Source organism: Mixophyes fleayi, chromosome 9, assembly GCF_038048845.1.
Source record: "Mixophyes fleayi isolate aMixFle1 chromosome 9, aMixFle1.hap1, whole genome shotgun sequence".
Taxonomy (NCBI): domain Eukaryota; kingdom Metazoa; phylum Chordata; class Amphibia; order Anura; family Limnodynastidae; genus Mixophyes; species Mixophyes fleayi.
In genome coordinates, this window is record NC_134410.1 from 101,680,322 (window position 1) to 101,693,369 (window position 13,048).

The 13,048-nt window shown below is 39.1% G+C and overlaps 1 protein-coding gene across 6 annotated transcripts in view; it reads left to right on the plus strand.

Annotated features, from left to right (window-relative positions):
• Nucleotides 1-13,048, plus strand: part of DENND1A (DENN domain containing 1A) — a 525,768-nt gene that overhangs the window by 191,884 nt on the left and 320,836 nt on the right. For all 6 annotated transcript variants that reach the window (XM_075184725.1, XM_075184728.1, XM_075184727.1 and 3 more), the window contains 3 exons: nucleotides 4,686-4,755; nucleotides 7,257-7,337; nucleotides 12,607-12,660. In XM_075184725.1, coding sequence (XP_075040826.1) covers nucleotides 4,686-4,755; nucleotides 7,257-7,337; nucleotides 12,607-12,660 — 205 coding nt within the window. The remainder of the gene's footprint in view (nucleotides 1-4,685; nucleotides 4,756-7,256; nucleotides 7,338-12,606; nucleotides 12,661-13,048) is intronic.

A 13,048-nucleotide genomic window follows, 5' to 3' on the forward strand; every position in this document is an offset into this window, starting at 1 on the left:
TACATGAATGCCTTTTGGTGAAAGAACTCCAAGCACAATGTTAAAGCTTGCTTTGACGTAGTTTTGAAGCCTGTGAGGATTATTTCTGATGAGTGCAAATCAGCAGTAATCCATTGCAGCAAATCAGACATGTGCTGTTATCTTGTAGCTGGTAAGATTGATTGAACCTGATTGATATGATATTGGTGAAAATGCCTTGATTCAAAACAATGCGGTCATTAACGTTTCAGATATACATTTAGTAGTAGGAATTTTCAATTCTGTCTTGGCTTGGGCACTTGCGCTGGCCATACACTAAAGAATCTACCTGCTTGACAGTCAGATTCGATCTCTGTCACATTGGACCATACACATATATAATCTAAAAGACAGGTCACTGTTATTGGTTCCATGATGACAGCATACGTGGTCAGATGCAGTCATAGAATATGATGATTGACATCATGCTCTTTAGAAGAAGCATTATATTGTGCACACTGTCGTTTTACTTTTGCTTTGATTAATTTAGAAAATATTTTCAGAATTAGTTCCAAGGTATTCTACACCTCTCCATAAACAATACATAATAACAATATAATTACTAGTTCTTCTGAATGCTAACTATACCTGATACACATTTTGTGGCAGCAGCCTGTTACTCCATTAGAATTAGCCATGGACTTGATGGTTAAAGACTAGACAAGGAACCAACACTTGTGAGGGACCTGACATTAATTGCCCACAACAAACTCAATATGTTTATAGGAATATTTGTTGGTTCTCTTAGAACTCTTCTCTTAGAAATGCTATTGCCTCGAGAAGGATATTCTGGTACACACTCGGGCCCTGATTAAGTGTTCAGATCGGCCTTTGGTAATAGGTTTGTAGCACCCCCTTGTCTTTGATGCCAGGCTAATATGGTCAAAATGAACTTGTCCTTCATTTGAAATCCGGCTTCCGTCACGCACACACCCTCAATGTTTATGTTCCAGTGTTTGAGACTCTGCTCCCATGCCTTTTTAAATGGCTCACGGACATCTTTGTCACTTCTTTCGTTTTCATTAAATTCAGAACGTAAGCACAAACAAGTGCTACTGAGAGTGAAGATGTGAAAGAGGTGGTCAGATTCTCTGTAACAAACTACAAAGGGAACATCTATTAAAATATTAAATAAATATGTAGAATTTACCTTTACAGGTGATGGGGACTTTTTTTCCCCCTAAACTTGCAAAATTACAATATTATCCTTCCATTTTCAAGTTCCTCCCTCAAACTGCAATTTCCTGTTATAATTCTTGTCAGCTAACTAGAGGGAGCTTCTATTGATAAGGGTCGGTTAATCCTTCTGTTTACTAAAAGGTCCTTAATCTCACTCTGAGTCCTTTTACTGAGAGGATTTCTTGGTACTCCTTCAGCCGCTGCAATTCTGTGCAAGTTTGTTTATAGGAAAGGACCTTTCTGCCTCTTAATCCTCTCCGAATGTTTACACAGTCACTGCTACATGGACATTGTTTAAACTGGTAATCATTTTCCACTCTGCAATATCTAGCTAGCAGCAGCCCAGGCTGATTGAAATGTATTAGCAGGAGTGATAATGCTGTCATATAACATGAAAAGTTATGTTGCTTATCAGTATATTTTGATAAGCTACTTAAATTTTACAGTAGTACTTGCAGGCTTCAGACAAACATTAGTGCCGCTCACTCATCTGTCACGTAAATTGCATCTCACTTCATTTATTACTACAAGCTGCTCAGTTTCTTACCATGGGGGCACAGATCCCCTTACAGTTGGCAGAATGCTGTTGTATCTTGTAAAGTCCTTAAATTCTATCCAACTCTGCACTCTTTCAGTTCTGCATTTCTGCGAGTGGAACTGGGGATGCTTCTTCACACTTTTCATGCTGGAGATTCATAGGAATAGAAGAAAAATAATGTAAACAAAAAGTATATTACTTAAATATTTGAAACACCACTCTGATTGAAGACACTGGACTGTGTTCAAAGTTTTCTCTTATTTTTTTTGTTTTTGTTTGTTCTTTCATGAAAATAGCCCATGTTTTATTACAATGTTTAGTTATAGCATATTGCGGGACTTAGTATAGTGTGTTTTGTCTCTTTGGCATGTATATGTCGTTCCTTTAAATCCATTGCTTAGTTATTTTTTGCAAAATGATGTAAAATGGTACAATAAAGTCAGCAAACACTTTTGATATAAGGCTTTAATTAAAATAATTGTATATAAAATGCTTGATCAGTGTGTTTTTTGCATTGATTTGATGTAATAAAAGGGGGTATCCGCCATATAACGGGTTGATATAATGTCATTTTATATAACAGTTATATGCTTTTTCAGTAAACTGGCTTTTAAACAACCCTTTTCTGAGTGCTTGATGTTCAAATATTGCGAACATCAGAACAATTATCAAAGGTATTGTGGTGGAAACGGTAACATTTTACCCATGCCCCATACTATCCTCTGTTGGCATATGCCAAATATTGTCAATATTCATCAACATTTATTTATATAGCGCCAGCAAATTCTGCAGCATTTTACAATTGGGAACACTCTCATTGGTGAGAGCGAGAACACTAAGTCCTGTTAGTGCTTAGGTCCCTGTTATCCTTTCCATTGAGAGGATAACAGGGACCAAAGCACTACATACATTGTTGTATGTAGTGCACGGAGTCCAAATGCAGCATTCAGCTTTGCTTACCCTTTCCATTGTAGCTTTATTAAAATATGTATTACATATGTATTTTAGACTACTATTTTACTGCCCATTACAAACAACAATAATCACAACCCACAGGTTGCAGTGAGTGATTTTAAAGGTGCAGACATAGGTAAAAACCAAGAGCATAGCATATTTACAATCAGTACTTTCTTTCCATTTTAGCCGTCTTTTGGACTTCTCTGACCATACTCCCTGAAAAAAGAAAAAAATCTTTACAGAACATTTATTTTATTTAGGAAAGCACTATGCAACTGAGAGCCTGTCGCATGGCACAACACCGATGTTCCACTGTGAAACTGAGCGGTCCCACTGATTGCTTATACTTCACTCTCCACTTTCACAACAACAAAATTGCTGATGTTTGACAGAAAGCCATAGAAGCCTATTTGAAATCAATTTGAAATCACAATAGTTTTATTTACTAGAACCATCTGTGGCTTCAGTGGCGGGAAGGTCTGTGGCTTCCTTTCCTTAGATTCTGCAACTATCAAGATATTGAGAGAGAGAGTTGTCTGATGATGATGATGATGAGGAGGAGTAAAGTATGAGGAGGGGTTTTAATACAGAAACAAAAACATTGCAGTGGATTTAAGGGAGGTATTTAACGATCACCTGTGAAAAGAAGGGGTGCATGGGGATGTTATATTGACATAGGATAGTTTGTAGTGGGTGTGTAACTGTCATGGAGGGCACAGGACAATGGGCTATAATGTTTTGACAGGGGGTTGTATATGGTAGGCAAGAGGCTGTGATGCTGCACAGGGGTCTGTATGTGCTAAAGGGATCTGCATGTAAGTATGTCCTTATTACTTTAGTGGACACAAACAATTTTACTTTATTTTTTTTATTTTGTGTATTTTTATTGAAATTTCCAAAAATACACATAAACACTGAGATAGAAGTGTAATTAGTAATGGCATTTAAAAAAAACTTGGATTAGGGTAAGGGACCTTCATTCAACACCTTCTGGAAAGTATCAGATATACCAAGAATGATGCATTGACAGCTTTCTGTATGGATTGTGAGTCTCTTAAGCTGGAAACGGTTGTTCCTGAAAAATTAAGGGCCAAACTGTTTATGGGAGAGACACAAAGGAGCATATTCAACTAGGTCCTGCGCTCACGATTATGTGCGGCTGCATAAGTCCCATTACCGCAGCACTGTGGATTTCCTCCAACCATAGGGTTGTGAAGGGAAATCGGCGACGTTGCGGTACCGTATTGTCACTTTACACGCGCAGCCCCAAAGAGCCTGCAACCATTATTTTTACCGGTTTCTGTTTAATAATATATGAGCCAGTTGTAAATGGCGAGATATATCCATTCCTTCTCATACAGCAATCTTTCCAGGTGACAACATGTATCACATTCTACACTGTCAACCGTTTAGGGTTGAAGGTGTTTGTTCCTCGTCTAACCTAGTATTGTGTGGTCACCAATGAATAGTAGTCTTTTTTGGAGTCTTAGGATAAATTCACCTTATACATGGGCTTATGTGACAGGTTACCTTATTTTAAGTTCCCAAGAGCATATTGTTCCATTTTGTGGCAGCTGCTCATGTTTTTGCTAACATCCTGCAGGAATGGAGGAGATAATGAAATTGTGACTGAGTTTCAATTCTGACAATAAAGACCTGCCTGCCCTTTGCCATTGTCAGTCATTATGAGGCTCCTCATTTGCTCAGTCCGCAGAATGTAGATATCGAGTTCCTTTTATTGCCTCCAGCTTAAGTGAACAGGCAAAAATATGTCAAACAACTCCTAACTATTTCTAATCTTACGTTTCAAAATATGTAAGGTTTTGCCTTGGTATGTGCAGCCAGTACTGTGTCACATAGATACTGCCAAAATTGTTAGTTTACATTTTTAGTTGTTTATAAATATATGTAATATACTGTGTATATCTGGTGCACTTCAGAACCCAAAGGATGAACTAAAATTTGTGGATTTATTCCCTCTGATTCTTTCCAGCTACCTCCCATGGTTTGAAGTCTTCTACAAGTTGCTCAACATCTTGGCTGATTACTCTTTGAAAAACCAGGTAATTACTTAAAAAAAAAAAATATATATATATGCTTTTGTTTCTGAAATTTTTCAAACTCAGAGAGTACTTTCAGTAAGTTGGGTAAACTAAGGATATTTCTCAGTTCATTGCTCAGTTGTAGTATATACTGTTGTTAATTTTGACAGACTACACATATAGATTGCTAGAAAATGTGTCAGAACATTGTTTCTTGAAGTCATAAAAGCTTATTTTAAAATTGTACCTAAACTTTTTCCTAACTTTTATGTCAGGGCAACATTTGTGTTCAAAATACTTCTCGTGTAATTTTCATGTTTCCATGGCTTCTCGAGTTCGTCTGTTGTAATCAGAGGGTCTGTATTTGCTTTTTCAGGCTTGTAAATTGTAAGGCTAAGACTACACAGGAGATTTTCATCTGTTAAGGCAATGTGAACAAAAGTATACAGACTTCATAGAGTAATGAAAAACTCCTCTAATTTGCACTACTTTTATTTTCAACTGAAGGGCACAACCCAATCAATCCTCCTCCTATTTGTCTGTTTCAAAATATATACAATGACAGTACTCATTTTCCTTTTTTTATTTTTTGTCAGTGCATGTGTTTTTCTTACTTTCTGTCTCTTATTTTTTTTCTCTTTTTTGCGAAGTAATCTTTCTCATACTTACCAACTCCCGGGAGCCCGGGATACTGACCCGAATTTCGGGAGTCTCCCGGACTTTCCGGGAGAGTTGGCATGTATGATCTTTCTTGAAGAATATATTAAGTCATACTTTGATAATAGCTAAATGTCAAGTGTTTTTAAGTGTTTAGTAGCACTTTACTTGGCAGAATGGTATAGTTCTTGCCTCATGTTTCCCTTTTTTGCCTCATGCAGCCCACCTTGCTATATTTTCACTGACTCAAAGCCAATTGCATGAGCTTGCGTAGCAGCTTTAGGTTCAACCATCATACAGGCTCTGACTGTTGCCAAGTTTAATATATAGATATATAACTTTTACCAAGGCTAATGTGTAGAGCCGCACCTGGTGCCTAGACTGTTATACGGAGCCGCACCTGGTGCCTAGACTGTTATACAGAGCTGCACCTGGTGCCTAGACTGTGATATACGGAGCCGCACCTGGTGCCTAGACTGTGATATACGGAGCCGCACCTGGTGCCTAGACTGTGATATACGGAGCCGCACCTGGTGCCTAGACTGTGATATACGGAGCCGCACCTGGTGCCTAGACTGTGATATACGGAGCCGCACCTGGTGCCTAGACTGTTATACGGAGCCGCACCTGGTGCCTAGACTGTTATAGGGAGCCGCACCTGGTGCCTAGACTGTTATACGGAGCCGCACCTGGTGCCTAGACTGTTATACGGAGCCGCATCTGGTGCCTAGACTGTTATAGGGAGCCGCACCTGGTGCCTAGACTGTTATACGGAGCCGCACCTGGTGCCTAGACTGTTATACGGAGCCGCACCTGGTGCCTAGACTGTTATACGGAGCCGCACCTGGTGCCTAGACTGTTATACGGAGCCGCACCTGGTGCCTAGACTGTTATACGGAGCCGCACCTGGTGCCTAGACTGTGATATACGGAGCCGCACCTGGTGCCTAGACTGTGATATACGGAGCCGCACCTGGTGCCTAGACTGTGATATACGGAGCCGCACCTGGTGCCTAGACTGTGATATACGGAGCCGCACCTGGTGCCTAGACTGTGATATACGGAGCCGCACCTGGTGCCTAGACTGTGATATACGGAGCCGCACCTGGTGCCTAGACTGTGATATACGGAGCCGCACCTGGTGCCTAGACTGTGATATACGGAGCCGCACCTGGTGCCTAGACTGTGATATACGGAGCCGCACCTGGTGCCTAGACTGTGATATACGGAGCCGCACCTGGTGCCTAGACTTATATGCCGTCAGAGGGTTTGAGAGAGTGAAATCATTTACTTAGTGATGTAGTGTGTATTATAACATGCTTTCTAACCCAGGCCTCTTCATCATCTTATATTTATAATATACTGAGATATAGGCTTGCATATGCCATGAATAAATATGAAAATAAAATTTGCAGTACAGAGAGCGCTTCCTGCAGATAGCAGTTATTTTCACTGGACATTTAAATTTAAACAAGTTTCAGTGGTTACCTCCTCTGTCTCACAGCACTGGGGTCATGAGTTGATTCCTGACCATGGCCTTATCTGTTTGGAGTTTGTATGTTCTCCCCGTGTTTTCGTGGGTTTCCTCCGGGTTATTCTGTTTCCTCCCACACTCCAAAATAGTAGGTAATTGGCTGCTGACAAAATTAACCATAGTCTGTGTGTGTCTGTCTGTTTGTGTGTAAGGGGATTTAGACTATATGCTCCAATGGGGCAGGACTGATGTGAGTGACAAATATTATCGGTACAGCGCTGTGGAATTGGTGGCGCTATATAAATAACTGGTGATGATGATAATTGGTAAATACTTGCTATTGTTATAGAGTGAGCGTTAATTGATATTAACCTTTATGATGTCTTTCATAGGATAACCAGCGTAATGAACTTCTTGAGACTCTTTATAGACTGCCCATCCCAGAACCTGGAACTGAAGTCCATCTCAGCGTGGTAAGGCTAGCTCCAATACATAATCATCTATTCGTCTTCTAACTAGTTAGGTATATTGCTTTGTACCACTTCTTATTAGGCCCAGCAAACCTTATTCTATAAACTCCTCTGCCATAAATAATAAGTGTGTGTTGTACTTTAGGGCTTTTAAAACGGGTCCTCTGCTGCCCATATATTCTATATGCAGCTTTAAAAGATCATATAGAGATTTTAATGACTGAAACTTTTATAATTATCTTTTCATTGCTCCTTCCAGAGCTAAAGTGGCAGATCCCATATGTCTTTGCTATTTTTAAATCTGAGAATGCCCGCTCAGTCACTCATCAAACAGAATGTCACCTTTCAGGTTTGATATAATTTGTTGTTTGTTTAGTGCAGTTTTACTATGCTACCTGGGGCTGAAGCAGCACAGCCGTATTTATACGCAGCACGTGCTGTCTATTTTTGTCCTTTAAATGTGACAGGTTGTCCATAATCATAATTGCATACTCTCCAGGCATGTCCAGGAAACTCCTAAATTTCTGTGATTCTTCCCAACTAATGGTAGATTAGACTACCCACCTGGAGGTCCAAAAAGTAGGCAAGCCTGCTTCTGTCACCATGTTGGCATGGGTTTTTATTTTGTTACAATTATTGATAATTCTATAAATATAAAACAGAGCTCCGTTTTAATATGGGCTTCCAACAAGAGACAAACGTGACCAAAAAAATCCAATAATAATTAAAAACAACCCTTTTCTGGAATAAAGGACACATATGATCATATACTGTAGGTGATAGTGTTTGGTGTACTATTTTATAGTGACAAGTTGATTTTAACAGTTTCATACTGCTATTCATAGTGTGGTGTTGATAACGACTAAAGCTCTATTGAAGATAATTTCTCTTATCTTGATGATGTATACTAGTTATACTGTTCTCAGCAAACAGAGAGGACTTTGGGAGGACTTAATTTTAAAATGGGAAAGGGGGGGGTGGTGACAATTATTTACATATCCACTGATTTAAATATGTTGGTTTACATGGATCTCATATGCCTGTTTTGCCCATTATTTATGTTGTCCTCTCTGTCAGTGGTGCTCGTATCATTCTCTTTTTATTAAAATGTTTTTGGCTTATTCAAGAACTTTTCAGGATCTCAGATCTTTTCTTTCTCATGTTGAGTCTTTAAGCCCCTCACAGCTAATGTCCATCACTCTTCTGCCTGTGCAGCTGACAGGTTGCAGTTGTGGAGCTTTGATAAGTCACCAGTTAGTAGGCACCACAATGATTCTGTGTCACAGGAATGCCTACCGTTCTCTGTGACCTGCAGGAATCACAGCTTCTCTGCCTGCTGGTCCACTGGCATACCTTTAGTCTCTTTCTTGGGCCACTGGATTTTAGGAATGCTGACAGTATCTATCCTCCCCCCAATGTCTCATGCATTCAGGCAGAAGAAAAAAAAAATCAAAGACGTTGCTCAAGGAGTCTTTGCTGGGTCTCTTCCGGCGCATTAGTTATTCACAAAGTCCAAATATCACTGGGGGCATATTGCTGCTTTTTTCCCTTCTTTATATATTGTGACCACATTTTTTTATGTTTATACTTATGATGCGCTGTCAGGTCTATAGACCGTTTCTACCTGTCAAGCTATGGAAAGTGTCTGCTGCAGGTTATGTTGTGCATATGATTCTTCCTTTGGGTAACTCTGTAATCTGTGCTAGTATTGTTATCTTTTGCATTATCACAACATATGTCATCTGTTGAAGCAATAATTTTATTACCTGACATGAAAATGTCTTCAAGCAAATCTGTCATTCATTTTTTTCCATTAAATCTTAAGATGTATGACAATGACATGCCATCCATAGTTTAATCAGATTTAGATGCTAGTTTATGCTACCAGATAAAGCGTGATTATAGAAAGTGCATTATCTTTGTCATTGTTTGGCGAAAATTAAGCTGAAATTCTTTCTCAACAGTAAAGTAGCTCAGAATAGACTCATCTGGTAGACGTTTTGGAATAATAACCCAAGTAAAGGGAACTATGAGAGAAATACATAATTTCCACAAGCCTAAAACCCTTCAATTGAACTGCAGAAAAAAAATCAATCACATAGAATTATCTAATAATGCTGTTATGCATTATTTTATCAATAATAAAGTGACAGGTCTGCTTTGACAGAATGAATTAATTGTAGCCAGTTCCATGTTTAAATTGTCAAGAAAGAGTCCTCACGTCCATTTTTATTCGGTCCTTAAATCAAAGATTCACAAGATAATATTGGGAATATCTGATACAGGTGGATATAAAGAGGACAATTAAGGGGAAAAGGGAGACTGGAGAAGAAAGATGAACACAGAGACAAGATTTAGGAGATGAAAGGGGACCCACTGTAGTACCTGTGCATGCAGTAGATGCCCACTTAAACCATATCAGACTCATGCATCCCAGAATCATTGCTCATATTCATAAATTTTTCAGTAACCTTAATCCATTTAGTATTGAGTCTTGCTGTATCTTGTGAAGGTTCAACATCAGAGATTGACCGCATGCTGCCATTATTTGTTTTAACACTAATAAAATAAAAGCTAAAAACCTTTGCCTATTTATCAAGTATTGTTAGTTTTTATTATTCAGCATAACCACCCAGGGATTTCTCCTAATCTTAATTCCAAAAATAGAGTATATTATTTGATAAATATGGATCCCACTGCATTACCTTTATCCGTGTAATTATTGAAACAAACCTATATTTGAATTTAAATATTTCATTCATTAGGAAATTGCTTTTTGTTTAAAATCTACTTTGGTTATTGTTGTTCTTAAGAAATCAATCTTGGTATCTAATTAAGAACTATTTTCTAACTTTACATTTTTTCTATAGTTTGGTTCTATAGCATAGATAGGGGCCCTCTCAACCCTTTGGTTTTTTTTTTGTCTGCTTTTATTTTGTGTACCTTGTATGTCCTTGTTTTATCTTTGTTTTCACCACTACCCAGCACTGCGGAGCACTGTGGGATCTTACAAATCAACCATAATAATAATTATTAATATTCTATAATATCATGTAACAGAATGTCAGACAATATCCTATATTTGGTTTATAATACAGAGTGAAGCGTGTTTGCGTGGGTTTCCTCCCACACTCCAAAAACATACTAGTAGGTTAATTGGCTACTATCAAAATTGACCCTAGTCTCTCTGTCTGTCTGTCTGTCTGTCTGTCTGTCTGTCTGTCTGTCTGTCTGTCTGTCTGTCTGTCTGTCTGTCTGTCTGTCTGTCTGTCTGTCTGTGTGTGTGTATGTTAGGGACTTTAGACTGTAAGCTCCAATGGGGCAGGGACCTGATGTGAATGAGTTCTCTGTACAGCGCTGCAGAATCAGTGGCGCTATATTAATAAATGGTGATGATGATGGAGGGCTTGAAAGAATCTCTTTGCTTTAAAGAAAAATGTGACTGACCAACAGTGGTTCAGGAAACCTATTAAAAGTGCTCTTATCATCCTTGTGAAACAATGTACTGTTGACGTAGATTTCTCTGACTGTCTTCTATGTGCTACGTAGTCTTCTCTTGGTGAAGCGTTTATATTTACTCTCCCTGTGATAAATATTTGACGTTACTAAGGGATCATGGTTAGCGTGTCAAAGAACTACATTAGGTTATTTTGCACAGATTTTATTTTTTTGGTTACTGTAGTTGATCCCTGAATATGTGAAATTAAAATGCACGTTTGAAGTAGGATATACTTTTGCACTATATATCCTAATCATCAACATTTATTTATATAACGCCAGCAAATTCCGTAGTGCTTTACAATTGGGAACAAACATAATAGTAAAATATTACTGACTAATACAGAGAGAGAGGTAAGTAGGCCCTGCTCACAAACTTACAATCTGTGGGAAATGGCTGATTTCGGGGTAATTTGGACAATGTCCTTGAGTCTTGGCCTAGTGATTAGCAGTTCTGCCTCACAGCACAGGGGTCATGAGTTCAATTCCCGACCATGGCCTAATCTGTGTGGAGTTTGTATGTTCCCCCTGTGTTTGCGTGGGTTTTCTCCGGGTGCTCCGGTTTCCTCCCACACTCCAAAAACACAGTAGTAGGTTAATTGGCTGCTATCAAAATTGACCCTAGTCTCTCCCTCTGTCTGTGTGTGTGTGTGTGTATATTAGGGAATTTAAACTGCAAGCTCCAATGGGGCAGGGGCTGATGTGAATGAGTTCTCTATACAGCGCTGCGGAATTAGTGGCGCTATATCATACTTACCAACTTCTTGAAGACTTGCTTCGGGAGCCTGCCAGGGGAGGTGGGCTTGATGGAGGCGGGGCTCCTAAATTCTCTTCATTTTGGCCCCGCCCCATGACGGAATGACACAAAGCGCGTCATTTGACAGTAGGGGCCAAACGCTGCGATTCCTAGTGAATCGCGGCGTTTTGGACCTAATTCTGACCACTTCACCAGGAAGTGGGCAGAATTATGCCAGATGCGGGAGATTGCCACACTCTCCTGGAAGTCCGTGAGACTCTCGCAAAATGCCGGAGTCTCCCGGACATTCCGGGAGAGTTGGCAAGTATGCGCTATGTATAAATAAATGATGATGATGATAAGAAAGTACCAAGTCGCTTCTGAGCATGTATTCACCAGCTATTTATGAGTTCATTCAGACATAATTGGGTTATGTTGAATAATATTAATTCTGAGGTAATTTTAAATTTAACTTATCTACCCACTGTATGCTTGTTAGGAGTGACTGTACTATTTGTATATGAACGGTATTTGTTAGGGCATATGTGTTCGTTCTATCATGCAGTGGTGCTTGCTTCTGGCCAGGTTCATAATCACAATAAAATACTTTCAGAATTTATTGCGGATGATTAGGGATAAATGCAGCTTGAGAGAGACTTGGGAGAAAATCCTTTAACTAAGCATGTCACCTGTCATTACATTCTGGTGGCTGATCCAACAGAGAGTGATTAGTGATGTCACAATACAGAACCGATAGCCGTGCGGCTCTTGGCCTGAGTCTGGCAGATGCATTTCATTTTAGATCCCAGTGCAGTCATATTTTATTACGGAGCGTGGTAAAGTAAAACTTCCATTTTTCTTTCATGTGAGTGATTTCTTTGAACAGTGTTTGTGGTCAGAGTTCTTCTTTTACTTGGCTCACTCATCTGTCTACTTTATGCTTTTTCTTTTTACTTTTGTCAAATACGATTTCTGCCATCTACTTTCAGCTTTTTATCCCCCCCTGTTAACCAAACATTTTCCTTTTCCCCCTTCCAGCATTCCTACTTCACAGTGCCTGATTCTCGAGAACTGCCCAGTATTCCAGAGAATGTGAGTACTTGTATAATCTGTTTCACTGAGTGCATCCATAAGGCACCTTGCTCTATATACTTTGTGTATTAGAATATTGTGCAGTTTCAGAAGTGTAAAGGTCAGCAGCCGCTCAAGGTCACTCATTTATCTTCTTCATAGGCAAGATTAGGTGCTCCCTCTCCCTGGCATCTTGACCTGATAAAGCCCACTGTAGTCTGGCAATGGCAGAATACCAGGAAAATTCACAGGGTGTCTTTAGATAACACTATGTTCTCTGCATGCTGTCTTACTTGAATGTAACAAGTTAGTTTGAAAATACACATTGTGGATATGCAAACCTAAAATATTATAAATATATATAAAATATAATGTTTACGTATTATATATATATATATATATATATATA